The 27927-nt window shown below is 29.6% G+C and overlaps 1 protein-coding gene across 1 annotated transcript; it reads right to left on the bottom strand.

Moving 5' to 3' along the window:
• Window positions 1-19932: 19932 nt before the first annotated feature.
• Window positions 19933-22934, bottom strand: LOC114132024 (basic helix-loop-helix neural transcription factor TAP). Its single transcript, XM_027997396.2, has 3 exons — window positions 22283-22934; window positions 21871-22161; window positions 19933-20748 (listed from the first exon to the last, which is right to left on the bottom strand). Exons 1-3 carry the CDS (start codon window positions 22487-22489, stop codon window positions 20305-20307), a joined length of 942 nt encoding a protein of 313 aa, XP_027853197.1. The 5' UTR covers window positions 22490-22934; the 3' UTR covers window positions 19933-20304.
• Window positions 22935-27927: the final 4993 nt, after the last annotated feature.

The following is a 27927-nucleotide window of genomic DNA, read 5'->3' as shown; positions in this document are numbered from 1 at the left end:
TTTAAATATATTGTTTAATTATACTTAGCTTTTCTGCTCATCCAACTCAGTAACTCCAAATAAGCGATACAGGAAAAATCTCAATCCTGTAACCTTATCACCCTTAATCAATAACACGTTTATATTTGGGTACATATAATATATTATATATATATTTTTTTTTAATCTGATCTTTTGGCTTTTTCTATTTCCTGTTTAATAGGTTTAATCGAAAGATGAAAACTTGTGATTATTAACTGGTGGAAACTGGAAAAGAATTTAAAAGGTTGATGTAGAGCCAAAGTCTGTAGAGAATCGAACAGTGTAATTCTCGTATAAAATTCAAAAAGTTTTGTTTATGAATAGTAATCATTAAACTTGACGTGGTCTTGAACGTTATAAAATACAGATTAGGTATACTCGTAGTTATTAAAATTTAAATAATTTAACCATAAAATTTTATGAAATATTTTCAGTTTTTTATTTACCTTTTTTGTTTTTAAAATATATAATTTTATAATCCGTTGTAGCTGATAGAAAAAGAACAATGACGCATTTCGTAGTCTACAGAATTATTATGCGTAAATGAAAACTGAAAGACTTTCATCAGAACATCGTAACTCGATAAAATTGTACTAAACACAAATATATTTTAAAATTATAATTTATAAATAAAACACAAAATATTTAGGTGTTGAAAATAATATTAGAGAATGGGGCAACTTTTGTTTCGTAAAATAAATTATCCTTATTGTTATATGGGTGTTATGACCATTGAGGATACCGTAATACACATTTATCTCTATACAATAAATTATAAATCATACTTACTGTACCTTTTTTTTTTTAGATAATGGTAATTAAGTTAGGTATTTATTTTTATTTTTTAAGTCTCTTACTATGTAAACATAATTCGTGTGACATTTACCTACGGGTTTTCCAACAAAGCACTCTAAACAACTATTTGAGATAATTCCACCCGATTTAAAAAACAATAACATCAAATGACCTGAATTACTAAATAAGTAGCTTAATTTTGTTTATTCAAAAAGTAAATAATGATATAATATTCTGTATATAATATAATCTTTATTATTTAAATAGGCAATTCAAATACACTTCTTCATTAGTTATTATGATATACATATTATGCACTTTAAAATGTTTATTTGTACATAATTAAATTGCGTCTACAATGCCATGTAGATAATATTATGAGTGTAGATTGTAATAAGACTACTAATATTTTATCGCAAAGGTCGTGTCTAGTTAACTAAGATTACTTGAAATTGAATATGAATAACCAAAAAAGCTACTTATAATTTTTACCGAATATAATAATTATATAAAATAAATAAATAGGTAAAATATATTGTAGTGTAAAAAGAGCATACCAAAGGTTTTCCAAAAATAGATTATAATATTTTTACTTGTATCAAGGAACATGAAGACAATATTTTTTCCTTAGCCGGTATAGTGCCTATCAACAATTTTACGTTATTATGTAAACGTACAATATTCGTTCGTGAATGTTCGTATTATAGCAGAGTATAAGTACTAATAACTTAAGCTGTGTGTATATTATTAAAATAATAATAAACTTTGAGATGGGTAATCTAATTTATTAAAAAATATAACTTAAATTTAAAAAAAAGTTTTAGTCAATTATTCTTTTTTAATTTGCAGATAAACATAATTCAAATTTACAAATAAAAATATGTATTTATCTACACAAGTGAATAATATTTATATCTAATATTGTTGTAAATTAATATTTTGTAAATAATTGAATAACTATTTCTCGCTAGAAAATTATGCGTATTGAGTACAAACCATGTTTTTATCTACCTAAACATATTATAACAGATTGGCTATTTTATTATTATTATTGAGATTAATAATTCTTGTCAAGAGCTAAGCCTAAGGTTCTCATAAAAAGTTTTTATTTTTTAATTATTTATAACTATATAATGTACCTACGTTATTAATTGTAATACACTTATTATACAGCAATACATAATGATAATATTATTCAAAATGCATACTCATAAGTCATAAGTATTCGTTATATTACACTTACATACACAAGCACATACATGCAATCCACCCACGTCGATCATCATCAATATTATTGCTTGGCAATATCAACCACTGCAGCTGCTTATTACTTGCTATGTACTTACACCGACTGTACCAACGCACACGCCACACGTACAATACGGACAATACGATCGGTCGCCACTGCGTATCGTGCACATAGACTTATTAACTTGTACACCTACTGCTCTGTATAGTTAATTGTTTATATATTATTATGTTTCTGGCAGAAGTCATATTATCATTATACCGTCGTAGCTTTTTATATCGTGATCAATATTGTCACCAGTTTACGTGAGTGTTAACAGAAGGTTTTTACCGATTGATAAAAAAAAAAAAACACATTTTTACTACGATTTCATATTTATGTTACATAATCCGATTTTTCATCCATTGCCACGGTTTGTTTTTAATTTCAATTTTTTCTTGACACAAAAATAATAAAAACATGTTGTCTCCGTGGCAGCTATAGTTAGCTAGTGTTTAATTATTTTAATTTGTTTTTATGCTCTGTCTCGCAACAATTTCAGCAATGTCATAAACTCATAACAAATAATTTTTTACTGTCCAAAAGTTATTACTTACGTCACATACATAATATTAAATATAAATTATAAAGTATTACGTATTATAAATTATTCAAGCATGTAACACGCTTATCTACTTGTATTAATTTTGAACGTCAGAAAACATATGTAATTTATTTCCTTCAATCCTTCCGGATAATAGTTTTATTTTTACCTTTAAATTATTTTACTCCATTTGACAATTATTTATGATACTATATTTTATATAGGTACTATCCTAAGAGTAATGAGTACATTTTAGTTTGTTAAAAGTTTGTATTCAATAGTAATTTATTACTATTATTTTTCTCATTGCATCGCATAAATAATAAAATAATTGATTTATATAATTATAATTTGAAGGTTTATTTTACAATAAATTTCATTTATTTTCTTAATCGTCAAAATAAAATTCATCAATATATTATCTATTGATAAATGAATCACTAGAAACATTTTCTATTTGATCAAATTCTATTTGAACAAACATTTACGGGCTGTAAGTATTAATAGGTACCTAATAATATAATACACACATGGTGGTCAACAAATACTCTGCGAGCGTTAACTCGTTGTGTGTAACTCCTATGTCAAATGTGTACGCACGAGTGGTATGTATTAGTATATACTTGATACAATGTTTACACTAATCACAATGTGTGTAAATATTGGCCAGCTATGTGGATGATTTGTTTCATAATTTACAAATAAAAATTTAATTTCATAATATTAATAATGCGAAATTGAGAACCTTAGACCTTGACGATATTTAAGGGAATTCGCGATAATAATAAATGGCCCACATGGTTTGACGATAAAAGTACTATTAGACTTTCTGACCAATCAGTACAATAAAATATAAAAAAAATTAGTGACCTAGGTATGATACGCGTAAGTAGTTATTCAAAAATATAGTCTGCACTCAGCACGCAGTGTTCTAGCGAGAAATAGTAGTTAAGTTATTCAAAAAATACTAATGATGAAAACATCAAATATAAATATTTACTTGTGTAGGCAAATATAAAATGTATACACTTGTGAATATTAATGTAAAAAATACATTGGTGAACTGTTTATAATAGGTACCGAAATAATGCTATGAATCATAAATAAATAATAATTCCAAGAGGAACTATTCGAGCCAAAATATAAGACAAATAAAAACCAGGTAATTTCTTGGCTACTATATAGTCACTACTTCATGGAGCAATATTTATTGTATAAATATTATTAAATTATATGAAAACATAGGATTAGAATAATTAACTGGACTTATAAAACAAATAATAAAATATATCACGACTATGCTTGTTTTTTTATTGAATACCAGTATACATACCGGCAACAATAAATAAGTATATATCTGTACTGACCTATATCTTTGGCTTAACACGGGATGGCATACTCATTTTTTAGACTATACAATTATAATGTAGGGATAAAATTAATAGATACTAAAATACCTACCGATAGTATAGGATTGAAGAAATGCATGTTCAAATAATATAATATGATGTCATGAAATTTAGTTTATGAATAATATAACTTATGTGAATATAAATTATGTTAATTATCCTGTCTAACTTCTAATAGTCAAATCATTCAACTAATTTAGATATCCCTTAGTCTCTTAGTATAAATTACTTTAATCAATTATATGATTAAAGCCAACTTAAAATTAATGTAATTACCTAACTTTAATATTTAGGTATATTATGGTATTAAATACCAAGTCAATTACATATCAGTTAATTCAGCAAAAATCTTAATGTTTGAATAATAAAAACTTATTATTATTATTTTTTTTATTGGTTTATTACCAATAAAAAAAACCCGAGTTTTGTCTAACTTGTCGTTTTTAATCTGGTTATTTACAATCGAATCGAACTTTTTTTTTAAACTGAAATCACATGATTCTGAACTTACTATTAAGTGTGTTAAATTAATAAACTTAACGACTATTATAAGTAGTCTTAAATAATAATATTGTATTGTAGAAAAACGTTTAGGTATACCTACTTTAATAATAATAACGTATAATTTCAGGCGATTACAAACGCTGCTAACTACTACAGCACGCGGTACTTGTATTATGGCTAGCTGCAGTTACCTAAACTAATCAAAACAAACGACGCGTGCCGACGATCACGTCCGATCTATTACAGGGGTGAACAATAATAAAATATTATTTTTGTACTTCGAGGCGCGTGCGTGGTCGTACGGCGAGTAAAGCGTGTGCGAGTATTATAATATTTTATTAGGTGAAATTGAAATGTAATAAAAAGACCATTTTTAACACCGTATAAACGTCGCGTGCTGACACCGAATCAGGAAACGAACACCTAAACCGCCTAACATGCACTACGCATACAATGAAGTTATAATTACCGCCGCGTTGTGTCCTGCGGGTTGTCGCCCGAATCTAGGGGAAGGCGTTGGGGGGAAGGACACCTGCTGTTTAACGTTTCGCGGGGATTGGATTTTTCATTCTTTCAACCCACACAGCTCATGATTCATGTGTCGTGTCCATCATCATCGTTTCTATACTATACACATGTGTATACACGCGCTCTTGTATATAATATTATTCCGTTCGTTTTAGAAAAACCGATTTTCGCCCTCGGGCCAAAACATTGGACGAGCTACCGCGCGATTATTATTCAAACCCAGCGCCCCGGAACGGTTTCGTTTCAAGTGGCGTGCTAGTGTATGCAAGCGAGTGTGTGCGTGTATGTGTGTATGTGCCCCTAGACTGCACTCTTTCTCTTCTCTGAACCAGCAAAAACACACAACGAAAATATATCCATGTGGGGAAGACCACCCATTGTTAGCGTAGGAGTCCCCCAAGGCCCTCTCCATCACCAACTGTTGGCTAAAAGCCGATAGCTAACGGCAATTAACAATTTCCACCCCTAGCTATAGCTGTATTGACCGAGCGATGGAAACAAAAATGAAAAGAGAAAAATATCGTCTAAAAAATAAAGGTTGTACACTATTGTGAAGTATAATAAAATATAGACAAAATAATACGCGTCCTAGTCTGACAGGATGATTTAAAAAGCTTCCGTAGTCAAAAAAAACTATATACATTATATTGTTATACTGTATAATATTATAAGTTATGTTATAATTTATAACATATAAATAGATGCTCTTGATTACGGTCTCTTTGCTGCATTTTTCACGGATCATATAATGTAAAAGTTCTAATTCTGTTATGCGGTAATACGGTAAAATTATTCAAGTAGGATACATATTAAATAGCCAAATCTATCTCGTTTTCGGTTGGGGGGTTGTGCAGTACATATACGTGGACAGATGTTGTCGTCATCGATTCCGCGCGTATTATTTGAAAACTGGCTCTTGACTGTGGCTTGCGGTTGTCCCCCTGAATAATAATAAATGGAAATAGAGCAAAAACAAACGCAACTGAATTGTGCCACTATTCTTCATTTTCACCCTACGCACAGTGAAAAAAATAATATTAAATAAATTGCATAAGTGTTTTGATTTCAATTTGTTTTTCTCGCCGACATGGCAAATCAAATATTTATCTGTTCTTATGAATTTTCAATTTATTGGTTTTTATTTTGTTTATTACACATTCATATTCAACGTCAATTGTTGATTCTAATAAATATACTTATATATTTATTTTACTATTGACTCGATCGAGTTCGATATTAAATCATTAAATATTATACTGCGTATCGGAGGATATCCATCGAGATTAAACAATGTATTACTCTTGACATATTTTTACTTAGGTAAAATATTACATAAAAGCATACAATTTATTCATGCAGACCAATGGGAGGAAGAATGGATTAATTTACATCCCAACTAACGGATTGTTAGTGGACAATGTATATAGTAAACCACTGGGGTCGGACCTCCCTCGAAAACTGAGGACCAAGCTAAATCGTATTTTTACTAGCCATCGTCGGTGTAATTATTTATTGCATACATAATGTCAAAACAAGGCAGGCCCCAAATGCGATTGTAGTGCAAGCAAGCAAACGATGGAACACATAGTAAGTGAAACAGGAAATTTCACAGAACTTGAGATACATGCAGCAGCATACAAGGCAATAAAATCTCTGAACTCATTATACTTAGACATCTTACACCGCCCAGAACCAAAAATAAACATAGCGATACAGCTACTTCACTGTTTTTATTTATATATCTTTTTACTTATTTATTTATATTGTACATTCTATATTCGTTCATTCTAATTTTTCTTTTCTGTTTAGTAGTGCAACGTGCTCTGATAATTATATTAAATGTAATATATAAATTACCATAGCCAACAATACTCTAAACCATGGGGACGTAAAGGATATCCTCATAGTTATGTTAGGGTGAGCAACCAGGCAAGCAATGATTGGGTGTGGTCGGACTAGGACCGGATCTAATAAACAAAAGTAGGAAACAATCAAAAGTATCATCGCCCGTGTGCTTCTTATCCGATGGGAGGTAATGGCATGTGACTACTATCCGGTGACATATTATGGATACGTAATTACCACCCGGTAGAGTATATTAGTTGCGGAATCACTCACCCGATAGAATATTATAGTCATATAATTGACGCACGCTATCGGCCGGATGACGCAAGCGTGGGCAGAAGCGGATGCAGGTGCAGATGACCATCAGGGATCTGAAGGTACCGCGGGAGTCCCTGGACGATATATAAGGGGGCCCAGATTAGGCACAATTCAGACGTGATCCACCAGAGTTAGCGCAAGCACCTTCACGTCACCCAGTTTAATATTTTATGTCTCCTGGACTTAGAATATTTTTCACAAGTTTTATTAAATTAATTAATTGGACTTAGAATAATTTTAAATAAAAAACACTTAGAATAATTTCGAGAGTTCAATTATTTCACAAAACCTTTCCAAATCGACATCATTCAACTGATTGTACGTGGCACGTTACAAATTTGGCGCAGTCGGTAGGATTCTTTCAAATAAGAATTCTTTGGACGAACAATTTTAATTTTTTCAAACTTAGAAAATTTTCGGGAGAAAAATATTTTTTTTTCCACTTCGAAAATTTTTCGAAAAATTTTAAAATATATCCACTTCGAAGAATTCACGGAGGCACATTCGGCAACGAATCACGGTTGAAGAAGACAACTGCAGAACGTCAACTTCAGCGACTCCGAAAGAGAAAGAATCAACAAGTAACACCACGGCTCAGCAATCAAGAAGAATGGAAGCATCAACTCAAACCATCGTTGTGTAAGCATAATTTTTTCTTAATGTAGAATAATTTTAAGCGTCTAACTCTGTTCGCGTCTCCTTTGGAATTAAAAACTCCATCGTATAAGTTACTTTTAATTGTGAAGGTGTATATATATATATTCCCCGCGAAACATTAAATAAAATATCTTGATAAAATTAAATAAATAATTTAAAAAAGGGAAAAATTTAGAATAAGCAAAAATAAAAAATAATAAAAAAAAAAACGCAACGATTAAATAAATTTAATATTTTAATAATACACTTAGATTATTTTTACGCATAAAATTTTTTATTCAATAATAAAATAATACAACTTTATTTTAGTTATAAAATATATAAATATTACAAATATAAATAATTTTTCGAGGAACAAATAAATAAATAAGAATATTTTTTTTTAGAAAAAAAAGACATAAATAATTTTTCAGAAAAAATTAATAAATTAAGAATCTAAAAAAAAAATATATTTTATTATTTCCAAAAGGAAATACAACAAAGTAACATAAAGAACTTTCAGGAAAAATAATAAGTTAAAAAAAAAAGTCAATCAAAAACATTAATAATAAAAATATTTTATTTTTTAAATATAAATAAAATATTTTGACATAGAAAATTTTTCAGAAAAAAAAAATAATACTTTAAGTTTTAAAATAAAATTTTATTTTATTATTTTATTTATAAAATAAAATAGCAGAAGAATAAAATTTTTAAAAGAAAATAGTAATAATAAATTTTATTTTTAATATAAAAGGAAAGAAAAATTATTTTAATTAATTAAACATTTTTTTTTAATTACAAAAATTAAATTATTTTATTAAAATTAAATATTTTACAAGAAAATTATTTTTTATGCGGAAAAATTATTTAAGATAAATATCGTAAGAATAGTATAAATAAATTTATTTTTTTTAAAAAAAAAAATAATAAAAAAAAAAAGGGAATATATTGTTAAAAAAAAAAAATTTTATAATTAAGGGGAAAATATTTTATTTAAAGAAAATTATACGTGAAGAATACGGAAATAAAGAATTATAGAAAGAAAAAATTATTAGTGAATTATACGTCAAGGAACACGCAAGAAAAAAAAAGAAAGAGTTTATTTTGTGAATTAAAAGGAATATTAATTGAGAATTTTATTGAAGGCAGTTAAGACCTTATTTATTGAATTATTGGGAAGGCAAGTAATAAGTCCTTATATATATATTGAATTATTTAGGCTGAAAAAGTGCCATATTTTAAAAAGTTGATGAAAGGAATTATTTTGGGGCGGATTTGAGCCATATATTGAGAATTAAAAGTATTGAATTTATTTAGGCTGAAAAAGTGCCATATTTTAAAAAGTTGATGAAAGGAATTATTTTGGGGCGGATTTGAGCCATATATTGAGAATTAAAAGTATTGAATTTATTTAGGCTGAAAAAGTGCCATATTGTAAAAAAAGTTGATGAAAGGAATTATTTTGGGGCGGATTTGAGCCATATATTGATAAATAAAAGTATTGAATTATTTTAGGCTGAAAAAGTGCCATATATTAAAAGTTGATGAAAGGAATTATTTTGGGGCGGATTTGAGCCATATATATTGTGAATTAAATAATTGTGAATTTTATTGGGCCGAGTAGAGCCGTATATTGAAAAATAATTGTGAATTTTATTGGGCCAAAAAGAGCCGTATTTTGTGGAAAAATAATTGTGAATTTATTTAGGCCGGGAAGAGCCGTATTTAGCGATTTTAATAATCGGAGATTTTATTAGGCAGAAATAAGCCGTGTTATAATTAAAAGATAATTGTGAATTTTATAGGCGAGAAAGTCCTATCGTGTGAAAAATTATTACTTGACGTATATTGTGAATTTTAGAGAGGATAAAAAAAAATCCTAGGAAAAAAATAATATAAAAAAATTATATAGATAGAAATAATTGGGGGAATAATAAAAATATTACGAGAATTTTATACTAAAATAATATTGATAATATTTTTAAAGAAATTAATGTTGATTAATAATTGGAAAAAATAATAATAAAAAAAATATTTTAAGAAATAAAGCATATTTAATTTAAGTTATAATAAATGAATATACAAATAACGTATGAATAAGGAAAAAGAAGAAAATAGTTATAGTGAAAACGATAGTAATAGTTCGGAAGAGGAACAGATATAACAAAAGAAATCGGAACTCAGGTAGAGTTAAATAAAAATATTGAAGTAAATAAATTAGTAAACATAAGTATAAATACGAAAGAGGGTAGCGACTCTACACAGGGAATTAATAAGGAAAAAACAACAGGGAAAAGTTTGTTAGATACTACTGTTAGAGAAGACTCAAATACCGGATTAGAACAAAGATTAATAGGGTTACGTAGTACACCAAATTTAGTCCACTCAGAATTAGGACCAGTAAAGAGGAAGCAAAGAACAAAAATGTCTAGTGTGAAGGCTACAATTGAGCAGGTCACTGCTATGATACCAATTTGTGCCGATGCAAAAGACGTTTGTTCGTTCATACGGGCATGCGATTATGCATGTGAGGCCGTAGATAAAGAAACGATACCCTTATTAGTGAAATTTATTAATACTAGGATTACTGGCAAGGCGTTAGAAGTATGTCGGTATAGGGAAACCAGTGATTGGGAAACTATTAAAAAAATATTAAGGGGGGCTTTTGAACAGCAATTGTCACCACAAACATTACAAATAGGATTAAATTCAGTTCGTATGAAAAATGACGAAGATGTATTAACTTATACGGGTCGCGTAGAACAGCTATATTATAATTTATGTAATGCAACATTGGCAAATAAAACGCCCGAAGAGGCGAGAATTTTAAGGCAAACTCTAAAGGATCAGGCATTAGCAATTTATATAAACGGGTTAAAAATGGATTTACAAACAATATTACGAGCTAGGAACCCAGAAACTTTAGAACTGGCAATGCAAATGGCTAGGCAGTTAGAAATCGAATTTAGTTTCAACAAAGAATTACAAAATAACGAGACTAAAGTAAATCAAAACGGAAATAAAAATAATAACGGAAATCGTTGGTCAAATAACTATCAGGGAAATAACCCAAATGGACAGAAATTCGGTTATAAGCAAAATTATAATCGTGGTCAGAATAGACAAGGTCCTAATAATTATAATAACGTTAATCGTAATAATAATTTTAATAATTTCGGTCGCAATAATAATAATAATAATAATAATAATTATCCGCGTAATAATAACGGTCAATATAATAATAATAATCGGAGACAGCAAAACGATCCCGGATGTTATATTTGCGGCAGAACTAATCATGTCGCTCGCGATTGTCGTGGTAATGTTACACAAGTTGCGCGTCGGAATAATAATAATAATCAGCAACCGCAAAATAATAACGCACGACAAAATACTAATAATAATTTTAACAATAATTCAGCACCAATAACTTGTAGTTATTGCAATAAGATAGGACACGATAGTGTTAGCTGTTATAGTAGGCAACGGGATGAGCGTAATAATGCAAACCGGACGGGAAACGGTCAAGTGTCGAACGGGAACGGCGTCCGTTCGATCAACCAAATAACGGCCGTAACGGAGGAATTATCACCCAACGATGTTTCACCATCGTATCAGTAATTAATGAAAATCATGTTACATTTCAATCACCTAACTTTAAAACAAATACAGCAAATCTTCTTTTAGACACCGGTAGTGAAATCAATTTAATAAAAATAAATAAATTAACAGGCGAAACATTAGTAAACGAAAAAGAAAAAATAAATTTAAAAGGCATTAATGATAAAATAGTAACTACCATAGGCAAAATTACAATAATATTAATATTAAATAATAATAAAATAAAAACGGAATTTCATGTGGTCGATAAGGAATTTCCAATACCGCGAGATGGAATTCTAGGTCACCACTTCCTGTTACAAACTAACGCAATAATAGATGTTGCGAATAATATATTAACTATAAATGATAACACTCCGTGCGAATTAAATAAAGATAAAATATGTTACACATTAAAACCGCGAACGGAAACAATAATATCTATACCAATAGCTGATCCGATAATGGAAAATAAAAATATTTTAATACAGAAACAAGAATTAATACAGGACGTATATTGCGCTAATATAATAAACACGGTAAAGAATGGAAACACGGTGATAAGTATACTGAATATTTCTGAATTACCACAAAACATTTATGAGGACCAATTAAATAAAATATTATACGACAATGACATAGAATATAAATTACACGAAATAACTGTAGTAAATGACAATAACGATCGCGTAAATAAAATAAAAAGTTTAATACGTAGTGACCATTTTAATAATCGAAATACGAACGTAAAATTTCTTTTTCAGAAATTCATAATTCTATAAATTACAAATCAACTCTACGAAATAAATAATAACCAATAATGGATAGAATGGAGCAATTAGCTTCGGCAATATCGTTTAACATAGAAACGCAATTTCATATTAATCCAACACAGGGAGAATGGCATAATTACACAGCTTGTTTTGATTTTCATATAGTTACCGCTAATGAAAATATACTCGTACCTTACGAGGATGAAACTATATTGGAAATAATTGAGGCAGCCAAAAGATTTTTGTATGATATGGCGTTAGACAGAGAATTTGGTGAACCATACTGTTATGAATTAAACTATTACCTCGAAATAATACAGAATCCACGAGATATATTGAATTACAGTAGATAAATGTATGTCTAGAATGAATTGATCAGGTAAAACGAAGTGGTTGGGGCTGTACGAAACACCTATCGACATAACATTTGACATATGATCGATGGGGTGGATTCTATGGCATCCCCAATGAGTAAAGAGTGATCAAGTAAACGTATTAATCAATTAGGGTTGTTGTCAATGTGGACGACGTACTTTAAATGATTAGTATGTCATTCCATGGGCAGCGAATCTTGATTGAGTAAATAAAATAAAAAAAAAAAACATACAAACTGGAATGATAATAAATATATATATATACACTTAGATTTAAGAAAACATACTGTACGAATAAGTTACTATTGGGATATGGAAATAAATTTGAATTGTGGGGAACTTTATAGATTTTGTACTACTAAAATATTATAATAAGTAAAAAAAAAAAAATAATATTTGTATTAATTAATTTACCATATAAGAAACTATTGTAATCAGCACATTATACTAACCACATATTTTATTGGAATTATCAAATTAACTATAATCACTATATTGTACTATTTACTAACACTATATTTTATTGTAATCACAATTATAAATTATAAGAAAACTAACCAACATATTTAAGAATATTTAATCCAACCATATAATCATTAATTATATTATAATCAAAATATTTAATCAAACTATTTAACCATTTGTAAATGTAATCAACCCATATTTAATCAAAATTATATATACAACATATACATCATATATTCATATTATATAACGAAAATACTTTAAATGTAAAAGCATACAGAGGATTGTAATGTATGTCTTATATCAATGACTTGTAATCGATTATTGTAAACACTATAATATTGTAATAATTTGTAACTTAACTATTTTGTACTGAACTTTGAAAGATTTCTGTCTTTGAGACATAAACCTTTTTTTTCGTGGGGAGGTGCAACGTGCTCTGATAATTATATTAAATGTAATATATAAATTACCATAGCCAACAATACTCTAAACCATGGGGACGTAAAGGATATCCTCATAGTTATGTTAGGGTGAGCAACCAGGCAAGCAATGATTGGGTGTGGTCGGACTAGGACCGGATCTAATAAACAAAAGTAGGAAACAATCAAAAGTATCATCGCCCGTGTGCTTCTTATCCGATGGGAGGTAATGGCATGTGACTACTATCCGGTGACATATTATGGATACGTAATTACCACCCGGTAGAGTATATTAGTTGCGGAATCACTCACCCGATAGAATATTATAGTCATATAATTGACGCACGCTATCGGCCGGATGACGCAAGCGTGGGCAGAAGCGGATGCAGGTGCAGATGACCATCAGGGATCTGAAGGTACCGCGGGAGTCCCTGGACGATATATAAGGGGGCCCAGATTAGGCACAATTCAGACGTGATCCACCAGAGTTAGCGCAAGCACCTTCACGTCACCCAGTTTAATATTTTATGTCTCCTGGACTTAGAATATTTTTCACAAGTTTTATTAAATTAATTAATTGGACTTAGAATAATTTTAAATAAAAAACACTTAGAATAATTTCGAGAGTTCAATTATTTCACAAAACCTTTCCAAATCGACATCATTCAACTGATTGTACGTGGCACGTTACAAGTAGTATTAATAGTATCTATACTAACCATATTGCATTCAATAAAGGTCACACGATAATAATAATAATAAAATGTATGTAGGAACGTGCGTCGTAACATCCGTTAAGTTTTCTTACTGAATTTCGACGCGTACAAGGCGAAGAACACGTCTGCGGATAATTTGCTAATGTGTTTATAATCTATTAAATTTCCAAACTCTAAATCACCAACACAATATAATAAATGAACCATGCCCCGCACCACCAGACCGTGAACGAACATCTCAACCTGCTGAAAGGATGTGGGTATATAATATAATTTATAATTATTATACCCTTCTCGAGAACTTTGTGTTTTTCACAAGAGGAAACGCAATGTAATATATATATATATTATGTATTATATATTATAGTGAGCTGCGGTCGGATGCGCGTATCAGACGTTCTGACGGTCGTCGAGAGATTGCCGAGCAAAAGACCGCAAAAACGCAACAATGATGGACGGGAAGACCGAAGAGTTGGCAGCCGTTCGAGTGGATCCACCGGATCCAGGTATAGGACGTATACACACTCGTATACAAACACACACTTTATGCGCGTTATACAATACGTGCGCGTCTAGTAATCCGAAAATCAAACACAATGTATCTATAATATTATATCATATATAGCATTATGGTTATTAAACCTACCTGCCTGCAAAGCTGATGCACAGTGTGTATAATACCTGCAGTATAATACACTACATCTGGTCCGATAAATAAAAACGGAACCGAAACATACGAAAACACTTTAAATAATAATATCATCGTATTATTTATTATATTATATGCGCATCGAGGTAGCTCTTCATCCTTCCTCTGCAAATGGATCGTGCAGTTATTATTATAAGTGCGCCGTGTCAAATGGACCGTGACGACGGTTGAGACTGCGAATTTAGCTGTGCGCACAATACTCGCGGATAGTATTAATATATATATATACTGTTTAATATATGTGTATCATGTATAGAGTTAACGTCTATGGATCCCGATGGCGTATATATATATATATATATATAATATATATATAATATATATATAATATACAAACGGTTAAAATGACAGTCCGTCTCCCCGTACAATAATATAATAATGCATATATTACACGCGGGAAATGGGAATTACAATAATAAGTATAGACACGGGTATTATAGAAGTATATAATAATATTACACTACAATATTATACGGGTACCTGCGGAGCGTGTGGTACGTGTCGTACGTCGGCATCGGAGACTTGAATGCCAGGTAATGATATGTTTGTACAAACGCACTCTCGACTTCGACGACACAATGGACCAACGACAATAATACATATCATAATATTAAATGCGATGTTTTTCCTTCTCGGTTTCCGATTTCGCATCGATCTCCGCGCCGGCTATACGTCGTTGTTTATTGTTGTTGGGACTTTGACAAAAGAAGCGTCGCGGATCAACGGCAGCGTAGCACAAGATTATTTTAACGACGATCACATGTTTGCCCGGCAGATCACGTCGAAGATAAACGCGATACCGTGAACAACAATAATACTGCAGTGTCCTATACGTGGTTTCCGTGTACGTTTCCTCGCGCGATAGTATTATCATATATATATATATATATATATAATATTATTTCAAATAATATTGTGTACATGGCATTTTTACCTGTGATGGCAGACTATATATGCATCTAATATCCACAACGATACAGCGCGCAAGTGATCGAATGAAGAGCAGCTTGCGCATTGTTGTTGTGATATCTATACAATATGCGCACATGCACACATTTACATTGCATAATAATAATAACATAATGTCTACGTCGTACAAATAGGATAAATACTAAAAAAAAAAAAATAAATATACGTCGAGCACGTGTCTTGAGCCAACTGGAAAAAAAATCCGAAAAATAAACATCCGTAAAAAAAAATCCAAAATCAAATAGTAACCAATACTAATAAATAAAAATAATACACCTGATATAATATCAGCTATAGATGGATTTAAAAATATATATATTTGAAAAGCCTAAACTCCAAATGTTTAAATGTCTTTAAGAGAGTTTGTTTATTTTATTTTTTCTGCTACATTTTTTTTCTTTATATATTTCAACACAGAGTCGTGTTCTATAAAAAAACGGATTTCAATTATTTTTAATTTTTATAAAAACTATTGTTTTTTGTTGTCATATATTTACGGTTGACATCTGAAATTGAGAGCAACATTATTTGTACTTTGTTTTTTAAGCTTTTTATGAGGTAGATAATTTCTAGTTAATCATAAATATGTATATGTGTCAGTCTATTATCTTCAAACATCGGACAACTGTATCGAGTTGAATATTCGATGATTGAATGTGTTGAACATTGAACGTCTATTATTCTAATACTGGAGTAACGGTTATTTATTAGATATACGTAGTTAATATAATCCGCTTGATGGGAAGTAGATTTTCACATCAAAAACATTGTAATCGCATTAAAAAAAATATTACTAGATGAATAGATACGGTAACGGTCATCTATTATTATTATTATTGCGTGCATTCAACACCAGTTACCTGCAAAGCATTTGAAATTTGGTAGAAAAATACGATACGGGATTATTTATTTTCAAAATAATTGCATATTTAACATTATGTGACCTTATTACATTTAACTGGTTTATCTTTATAATGTATTACATCCATACAATCTTGTGGAAAATATTTATTTATAAACGTATCTTAGTTAAAGATGATTAGATATATTTTATGTATTTAAACTTATACCAAGTTACGCTCAATAATTTGAGTTCGTGTATATTTTAATTCATTAGTTGAATTAATGTAAGATTCTGAGTGGAATTTATGATTTAACAATAAGTGTATTTTTTTATGTGTCTGACGTCAACTAGGTATATAGATACTTGACATTTTTTCCGAACATCTATAATAGCATTTAATAGATATGATAAATATAATATTAAACATAATAAATCAACAACTTTTTTTCGATAAATCTTTATATATATTTTTTTTCTATTTAAAAAGCATGACAACTTTATACAAGGTTCCTATAATAAATTAATTTTTTTTTTTCATTCAATATGTATGTTAAGTATTTACGATATAATTTTTAATGGATATATAATATATTCATATTACATTTTAACATTAATAAGGAAAGTATTAAAAATAATTTTTGCTAAACCTGTAAGCTATACTATTTTGTACTATTACAATAATGTTTTATCTGTATGACATTAAATCATTAAAAAAAAGGAAATCCGAAAATATATTTAACCTATATTTGATTTTGATTTATTAATACAGTGATTAGATATTAGAGTTATAAGTATTTATTTTTATAAATAATTAATTGAATTCCTATTTAATTTACACGGTTAATTAAAAATAATATACGCAATATTAAGAGTATTAAGGCTAAGGCTATTATAGATAATATTCAATTATTTTACTTTGTTCAGTATTGATATTTTTTTATACAAGTTATTATCACCGTAAAATTAAGTATATTTTTAATATATTATGTTTATTTATTTATTTATTTTTTTTTTTGGTAATATTTTATTACAATTCGTGATTACCACATCACCAAGATAAATTAACACAGCTTAATAGTTTACCAACACATAAGTTTTATTATAAATGCATTTTAAAAGTAATTTTTTCATAGAAATATACCTAAATAATTTATTTTCTCATTTTCCCACATCTATATACCTAAATATTTTATCTGTATTTTAACTTGAAAATAAATTTAATAAGTTATTGTTTTGATAGATCTTTTAGGATTAGCTTGACCAAAATCTTCGAAAAATGTATAGTTAACTATTTACTTTGACTTCATTTATTTTATTTTTATTTTAAAAGCACTGAAACATTAACTAAACAGTAACTCTTAATAGGTATTTATTGTATTTACATTATTAGCTAAATTTTTAGCGATAAATATCATTGCATGTTTATAATGTATAGCAGAGGTTCTTAACCTGTGGCCCGCGGCCCCCTGGGGGTCTGCGGCAGCCTTAATACGTCGTGACAAGATATAATTATACATGTATGTTTTGTTATGTCTACTTGTGTAATTTAAATTTTATAATTTTGGTTATGTTAATATGAGATGTAAAAAAAAGGTATTCGAAAAAAATTGGTAAGGAGGTCCAAGGTATCTAAAAATTTTTCATCAGGGGTTCATGATCTATAAAAGGTTAAGAACCTGTAGTATACATTAGTAGATACTTTGCATAATATTATTTTTTTCCGAAAAATGCGAATTCAAATGTTGAGTTATTGTTAATATAGTTGAATTGTACTATTGTTATATTATGATAAATATTTTTAAATATAAGTTTAAATATCTTTAAATATAATAACTATTAGAACTTATTGTTCGTGTCATATATTTGTAGATTTTGTAGATTATATTATATAGAAAAAACAAATAGGCTATTACATCTAATTTATCGTTCTGTTAGTAAAACAATAATAACACCATAAAGAAAAAAAAGACGATACAATTTAAAGTGATTTAAATCCTCTTAAATTCAAAGAAAAAAATCGTCGATACATGAGACATGGATTTATTTAAATCGTAAAAAAACATTCAAATTACGTAGGTACAAAAAATAATAGATAAGTAAATCTTGTTTACAACATTATGCTAAATTGTACATTTTATTATGCATAGCGAGTTATAGGCAAGTGGAGTTTGAAATCCGATTTTTTTGGTGTTATACAAACATAACATAATAATAATCATAATATATACATAAGTATTAGGTATAATAGATATATACAAGTATAATTACGTACAAGGACGTCATCGCGTTCGTGGGGACGTTTCGAGTGCAGAGGACGATAACATTGTATTTGCACTCTGTTATTAGTACACACGTCATGTAGTATGGACAACAAATTAAGTGTTTACTATACCTTCACTTCACAATCCTGAAATATTACACACTATTTGACAGCACTTCTCGTCCAACATGGGTACTATAAGTAAAAACGTACGTATACAATAATAGTTAATAGTTATTATAGGTAGTGACTTACATTGCCGCTGTGGTGTCATCTGTCGTGTCTTTGGCAGCTAGCCCACGTTTATTATATATGTAAGTATACTGTATAATATGTATGTCGACTCACCCGATGGCGGTCGACGACTAACGCCCTATGAAGACGGTGACCGGTGACGATAACTGCAGCGACGACACCATACACCATAGATCATTACCACAGTAACTCAACGATTTGCAAACCAACATTTTTGAGGAATTTTCCAATGATTTTTTTTTTAAAAGTATTAATTGGAAAATTCCAAATATTGATTTGCAATCGGCTGTTTAAATTGATGTATTATATTTTAAATTTGGTCGGAAAACTGGTGTTTCTTTGTCAGGGCTTTCAAAATGTTTATGGATTTGTAGGAACCCTATTGCCGGCGGGGGGAGGGGGAGCGCCGAGCACGGTGTTGTGTCATGTTGTGCCGGATAATCGGCTTATGACGGCGGATTACAAGTTCTCGTGGAGGTGTTACACCAGAACAAAACGGGTACCTCTAACCACCAACACTGTGCTCACCCTCGCGCGAAGATACCAGATTCGAGGGTCGGCGGTGATACACTCTGCGGGGTGGTGTCACATAATCATTCCGTAGAATTGAATTGGACATCGCATATTGAAAGAAAAATTATGTACTCATACGTATAACTATTATAATAATATTACAATGCGTATATTTATTTTTAATCATTAAATAATAATAATATATATAGGTACAAAAATACAATATTGTTTATCGTTCGCCGCGACGACGAGTGCACGCGAACAAAGTAAAATAACACATTATAATATACATATATAAATATAAACATGTCAGACTTCAGTTAAAACCCGATAATTACTATTACAATCATATAGGTAGAACGCGTTTTAGTGTCATCTAGGCAGACAAACGATAAGAGCACCGGATAATAGCAGGATAGGTGGGCGACGATGACCAACAGAAACCGATAGTCGGTTGGTCGTTAATTCTTCCGGTGTTAATACGGAAGCGCCATATTTTTTTTCTCACCGATCTCAAGAGTAGAACATCATCGGTTCATGGCACCTTTGGTCTATGGTCGATGATGGATACGTCAATGGTCCGTGATTGTGCCACGCTGTCTGCAGCGGCCAGGTCGTTTGGTAATCATTGCAGTACGCCGCCGTTTCGGACCACGTCTTATCGATGTGCTGTGGCTGTTGATGTTGGTGCTGGTACTGAGTGTCATTCGGTTTCTGAAGCCATCTGTCCAGCTGGTAACTGTGGTCATGTCCGGTATGCTCGGCAGTAATACCAAGGAGGTGGTCGAGACGCTGTGGTTCAAAGTAACCAGAATCATTGAGATTGTGGCTCGTCGCCGCATGTTGGTGGTGCTTCAATGATTCCTTTATGGGCGACGAAGTTGCCAATGGCTCGGAAATTGGGGAGCACGGTTTTTTCTGCTGTGCCAAAGCACACGTTCCCGTCGAAGAAGTGATCTGCAAATATTAAAATTTTTCCATTTTTAATACTGTTCAATAAACGACGATAACAGCGATATTCATATATTATAGCATATATTATGCGTGAAATGTAAATGGCATCGTTTTTTTTTTTTAATAATAATATAATAATAAGAGAAAAAAATCAACAAAGTTGAAAATTGTTTTTCTATTATAAAATTTATAATTTTCGTTACTCATACTATTAGGTAATAATTATTATTCTATAGCGACAATTATCAACGAATTAAAGAAAATCCGAATATTTTTGTATATTACTCAGAAATGTTAGAATTAAAAGACATATTAAAATAACTATATTCAGTATCGGCAAAATATTTTTAATTACACACATTTAAAATATTTAAAATTAAAAAAAAATATATTTTTTATTTTTAAAATTAACTTCTTACCTAAAAATAGAATATCAGATAATAAATATTTTTTTTACTTAATTTTCAATCGATTTAAAACAAATTTTTTATCTTACAAAAAATCATATTTTTATCTTTATAACTTTTAAGTTTTTGTTCTTTTGAATGACAATTTACAAACTTATATTTTTATTTTGAAGCTAAATATTTTTCAGAGTATTTCTTTTAATAAAAACCAAAAATCAGAATAATATATAGTATATTACTATTACATTAATAAAAAGTATTTAAAATTTAGAGGATCAGAGTAGCTATAGGTTATACCCAATATCTATATTGCATGTTATCCCCGTATTATTTATTCTGCTCACTGTAGCTTTAAATACTTATAAAAGTATATAATACTCATAAACTTTCTGTTCAAATCTCGATTTATATGCATCAAATTACTTTAAAAAATATTCTGGTTTAGAGTATAAACTAACCATGCCGTCATAAAAAGTAAAAACTTTAAAAAATATAATGACAAAAATTATTAAAATATATATTAAATATATTTTTTAAATGTTAGTATATTTTGGAATTATATGCGAAGTATGATAAAATAATTGTCGTGATTTCACTTAATAAAAATTTTATGAAAATGTCTATTATTTTATTTTATTAAAAATAATTACAATTTACTAGTTTATTTTTTTTTTTTTGTTGTATATAAAAACTTAAAAGTAAATAATATTTCACTCACTTTGTTGCCTTGTTGGCTTATGCTGACCGTTACGTCACCCATGGTAAGCATTAGTGGTTGGTCTTGATCTAATGGTGATTGTTCAGTGGTCTCGACGACTTGAAGTGTATGAGATAGTGCCCAAATGTAGTTGTGTGCGAACCTAAGAGTTTCAATTTTCGTTAATTTCGCATCATCTGGATATGTTGGCAAAACACATCGAAGTCTGTCCAAAGCTTCATTTAACATGTGCATCCGATTTCGTTCTCTATCATTGGCCTTCATGCGACGGTGTTTTTTAATTTTAATCAACTAAAACGAAAAAAAATTTAAATTACATTGATATTTATGATTTTTTTTTTTTTTTTTTAATTTAAAGGTGCCAAATTAATTTGTCATATTTCCCTATGCAGTTTTGACTACACTATCTTACCTGCATTGGACTTCGTTCTCTCGTTCTTCTTTGACGGCGTTTTTTCGGTTTTACTTGTAGATCATCGTCTGCTAAACTTACGGACGAAGCAAAACCTTCAGAACCCATAGTGTCGTCCAGCGAAAATGTAGCTTCATTTTCCGAGTCGAAGCTCATTTCAAATCCTGAATCAGAACCGTCAAGACCGTACAAACACTTCGGATCCATGGTCGCCAAGAGACTGGTTGTACACAAACACTGAGCGTTAGATCATCGCACCCTCGCAGGCACCCGGTCGGGGGTGGGCGGATCAGCCGTTTTACTATTGGACAAGTGCAACACCCTCATCACTGCCATCGAGTTTAGGGTGGGGGGTATATTTTGCAGTGGCCGTTTTCAGGTTCGTGATCATTTTATTAGTAAATCGCAAATTTCATACTCACTTTTTCGCCGGGAATTCGTTTCGACACATAAACCTTTTTTTTTAGCAAATACATACATACGTGCGCTGACACTTTCCGAAGAAAATCGGAAAAGGGTTAACACATGTTTTTTATAAGGTATTTTTTTATGTGGAAGCATAAGCGATAAATCAAATGATAGTCATTTAGCCTGTAACGAATTGTAAATTATTATTATTGGCGCGCTATATGTATATAAAATAAATAGCAATAAGTGGAGTAGAGCATTGTGAACTCAGGGCAAGGCGACCGAAATCGAAAACGCCCGTAAATCAAATTATAGCATACTATTATGTAACGGGGTAAAGAGGATATTTTATTATTTTCGTAACAAATACGCAAACAGCTGGCCCATCTGCAGTACATATTATCGTATAGGTACCGACAATAATACGCAAAGTTACACCATCTATGGGTGTGCACAAACAGTTTAACCTGTCCAATTTTGAACATCGATATAAATAAAGCCACTGTGGCGATGGTAAACGCATTCAATCGTGTTGCTCGGGAATCCATGACGTTGTCCATTAGGGCATAAATTTAAATGAGAACGGGCACACGCTGCAAAGATGATGATAATTATTATCATACTATAAATTAATGTAAGTACTATTTTTAAGCTCTACGGCCCATGTTATACGATGCCCGTTATTAAAGTGTTCCGGATGACGTTTTTATACATTTTTTTTTTTTATATACTTATTTATGTATGACTAAAAACTACATTAGCGACGTGAATTCTAGCGGCATCAGTGATCCAGAAAAAAATCGCGTGTCGTATATGATGTGATCCGTGGAACATGTCTGCGGAGTGCGATTTTTAATCGCGTATTCGTTACCTTTGACCACATCACACTTGAATAGCGTTATTGGTACATAGGTAATTATAAATTATGCCAGGCATATGTCTTTACAGGTGTCTTTTTAGGTCTTAGAATATAATTTTTACACACGCGCGTCAAGGAAAACTGTTATTTTAATATGATCAGATTATTAAATGTAGTGAACTAGCACAAATGCGATTGCACTAGGTAAAACTATTTGCACAATAAGTAGGTACTTAATAAATGTTATGTTATACGTACTTGTAGTTCCATATCCGACAAGTCAATGCTCAATGCAATAATTGTTATAATATAACATTTTACTCGCCTGCGATGATAAACGACGCACATTAAAATTTACAATATGCCTCTTATAATACGCTCAATGGAATATGTTGTTTGTACCATGTGAACATATTTTTACTTCGGATGGCATTGTTACGATGTGAAAAAACATTCATCCGTCTGAAATTACCGTTATATATGAACATAATATATCTTATTTCCAGGATGTGGTCATGTAAAGAAACTGTTTCAATGGAGTGTTTGTTCAGGTAACAAAAATAAATAATTACAAATAGCAAATGAATAATGATTATATTTTAAATTGCTCTCGTAGTTTTCGTGATCACTGCCCTGGCGGCTTCTGTTTTAATAAGGAATTATTATAACTGCAAACACTTATAGTATTAATGAAGTAAATGAACCGAAAAATAAATACAAAAACAAAAGGCATATTTAATTACGATATTTGAACAGTATAATATCTTCCATTGAATCAGTTATTAATATGCTCTAAAAAACAAATGTTTCAAACGTATCAAACAAAGTGAAAATGTGATTATTTATTTATTATTAGCTTTGTGTACAAAATAATAAACATGTTTTGTTATTAAACTTAAATAACTATATCAAATTAAAATTATATTCTTTACTTCAACTATTATTGTTTTTAGTCTATGTTAGTGTTAACACATGTTTTAACTTTTTTTTTTTTTAATATTTTTACAGGTTTATGCAATAAATGATGGATAATTTTTTGATTCGCTGACGTACATCACACCATCATAATCTCACAGACGTAATGTATTTTACCGTATAAACTGTTAAGTTGTTTAAATGTATACATAATTATCTATACAATGGTATATTATGTATATATTTACATTTATAAGCCTTACATGCGTTAGACCCTGTACTACAGTGATCCTTTTTGCGGTAATATAGTAGGTACCAAAAGTTTCGGCCAAATTACCGATTAAAACCGCCGTGTCGGGGACAGAACGGGTGCAAGTAAAAAAAAAAAAAAATAATAATAATAATAAAACAAAAAAAAAACTTTTTGCATTCATATTATGCATTATACGTGTATAGGTTTTGGGGCTCCACAAACAACCGGAACAAAACGGGTTCCATTGAAAAGAAAAGGGTTGGTAAATTATTAACTGGACCCTTTAGGGGTTTTTCATTTCAAAGATCACTCTCCCTCTATTGATGTATATACTTTTATACACTTTTTTTTTTTGTTCATTTTGTAACGTGTATTCCGCGACAATGTATTCATATGCATTATATGCACACGTACAATCCATACACCCGGCCATCTATTAGTGCGTCAACAAGGCATTACAAGTCGGATTATCGTTTATTTACTTATCGGTCGAATCAAAAATATAAATATATTATAATATGACTTGGCCGTAAAGGTTCAATTCTTTTTTATTATAGGTAAGTCGTATTATATTCGTATAAATATTTAATAGTCAGGGGTTTGTTTATTGATTTATAATTTAAAAAGTACTTAAAATAAACAAGTATCTACTCTACAGATGATTATTTTAATAATATTAAAATATCTTTTATATTTTAGAAAACGTTTTTATACAGTCTCTTGTTTGTACAACATTTTTGTACATAAATAATTATAATACAATATGCACTATACAGTTCTACAGCAATATTAGGTATTATAATTTTAAAATTATACTTAATATATAAGTTTATATCATACAAGTATTCCAGTAGGTACTTTAAAATACTCATTACACTCGTATTCTTATTATTATTTTTGAACATTTATATATATACCTACTAGTAGTTGGCGTTTATTAATTATCAGTCTATTAGAGCACCTTAAATTTTGTGTTGACGAAAGTTATTACATTTATTTTCATAATTTATTCATGCATATATTACATTATTAATGAGTATCTCTTATTTTAATTTAGATTCACGTATAATTTTCTGGTCGTTCGCACTCATAAGTGATGAATGATGATAAGACCTAAGTTATGAGCAAAAAAAAAAAAACAAACAAATGTAGAAGACATTTAACTTTAAACTATTTAATTCCATTAGTAGCTTCAGTTTTAAAGAATCATAAATATGTTACAATCATTAGAATTCAAATATTCTAGCATTATTTCATATTATGCTAATTAATATTTAAATAATATATTATAGTTCTTCAAAAATAAGCAAAGTATGTTGTACATTCATTTAACCTAGAAATGTAAATAAACATAGTTAACATAATATTTGTTATTTGATAATATATTCTTGAATTTGCAAGTTTATTTGTTAAGAATTAATTTTGTTTCCATTAAGTAAAATAGCAGTTCTCGTCTTGTGTAAATCAGTAACTACAAACAGACTTTTTAATGGGAACACACTTAATTGTCCTAAATAGGACAGTAGGATAAAAATAAGTGTACAACGAACAACCAACTAGCTCAGCATTTGTTATTTTTATTATTTTGTAAGCTCTGATCAAACTGGAATGTATTTTAATTTTTTTCTTATTTAATTTGAAAAAATAATTTCAAAAGATCCCAAGTACTTTAAATTAACCATAATAAATAGCTTAATTATTTTTATGTTATTATAGGAGTTATTTTTATTTTGTAATTTAGTTAAACCGTTGTATTTTGTAGATACTAATACAGTTATTAGTGTGATTAATACATTTTTTCCAATATTAAAAAAAATGTACATTAATGGAAAAAAAACATTGAAAAATTCAGGGTTTCAAAAATCAGATTATTGATTTTTGATAAAACGGCAATAATTAACAATATATTTTATGAACAGATTTTCAAGATTCAAACAAACTTAGAAATTCGAATATGTATAAAGAACGGAAAATATAATAAGTAATTATTAATAACAGAGAAGTGAATTAATTATACACGCATACTGATATTTCTACATAACTACCTACGTACCTATCGTCCGCGGTACACCGAACGTTATAGTTAAAATCATTTTCCGATTGTTTGTCTTATTACGTTCCTGAGAAATAGTTGAGCAAATTTTCCATAAGTTTAATATACGAATTACACCATGTACATAATATTACGTAGGTATATAATTATTAATGGTGGCAAGCAATCATACATACGAAGAGAAGACGTAAGAAATTGTTACATTTTGATACTATTAATAACCGTGACGAGTGGATAATTTAATTATGTTGTTGATAATTGATGTAAAATATTCGTTTGGTCTTGAAAAATAAAAATCACGTGTTTTTAATAAAACCAAAAAAAAGCCAATAAAACTTCGTTGGTTTCGAGCATTGAATGACCAATGAATATCTATTTATGAATACCTATACCTATTTAAATATTTTTAAATAAATAAACATTGTTGCGTTGGACACCATCCAAATGTTTATATTATCAACGGATCTCGATTCTCGTTCCATTTAATATTATTTTGGTATAATTTATGAGTACATCGCCGGTAACACGCAATACAATATAATATATTGATATTATATCTAGGTATGTGCTGCTATAATGTCGTAGAAAGTTTTAAATCAAATAACTAGTCAGATATATTTTGGTAACCGTGTTGAAAATTCTAAATTACAAAATGTTACTAACGAATAAGTATTAATCTATAGTCTATACTATATTGTTTAAAATTTCCGTTTTTTTTTTCCGTTGACACGATTTGTACGAATTTTAATTAGTAATTTGTTTAAGCCTTAATTCTATTTAAATAAAAATGTTAGTTTTTAATTTGATTTTTGTGCTCAAATGCTTTACTGAGATTTCTTTCATTCCACTGACAAATAATTACAGTATGTATATAAATAATAAAAATGTTCACCGCAGTCGAACAATTTATTAATTGTAATTATACTTATTACATTCAAACGTCTCGACCACTGTAAATTACAATAATAATTTACAACAGTAGTCGACCGCGTTTCGTTGGCGATGGAAGTGAACATTATTCTCTTGGGTATTACGAATTTATATAACCACATTCGCAGGAGGATTACATTTTAAATGACAACAAGAAATAATAATGACGTATATAATAGGTTTAACTTTATGCTTTAAATACAAATGTTTTTGCGACTGTATACCTG

This window comes from Aphis gossypii, chromosome 1 (genome assembly GCF_020184175.1).
Source record: "Aphis gossypii isolate Hap1 chromosome 1, ASM2018417v2, whole genome shotgun sequence".
NCBI classification, from domain to species: Eukaryota; Metazoa; Arthropoda; class Insecta; order Hemiptera; family Aphididae; genus Aphis; species Aphis gossypii.
The sequence above is the reverse complement of the archived record's forward strand: the minus strand, read 5'-3'. Positions and strand labels throughout refer to the sequence as shown.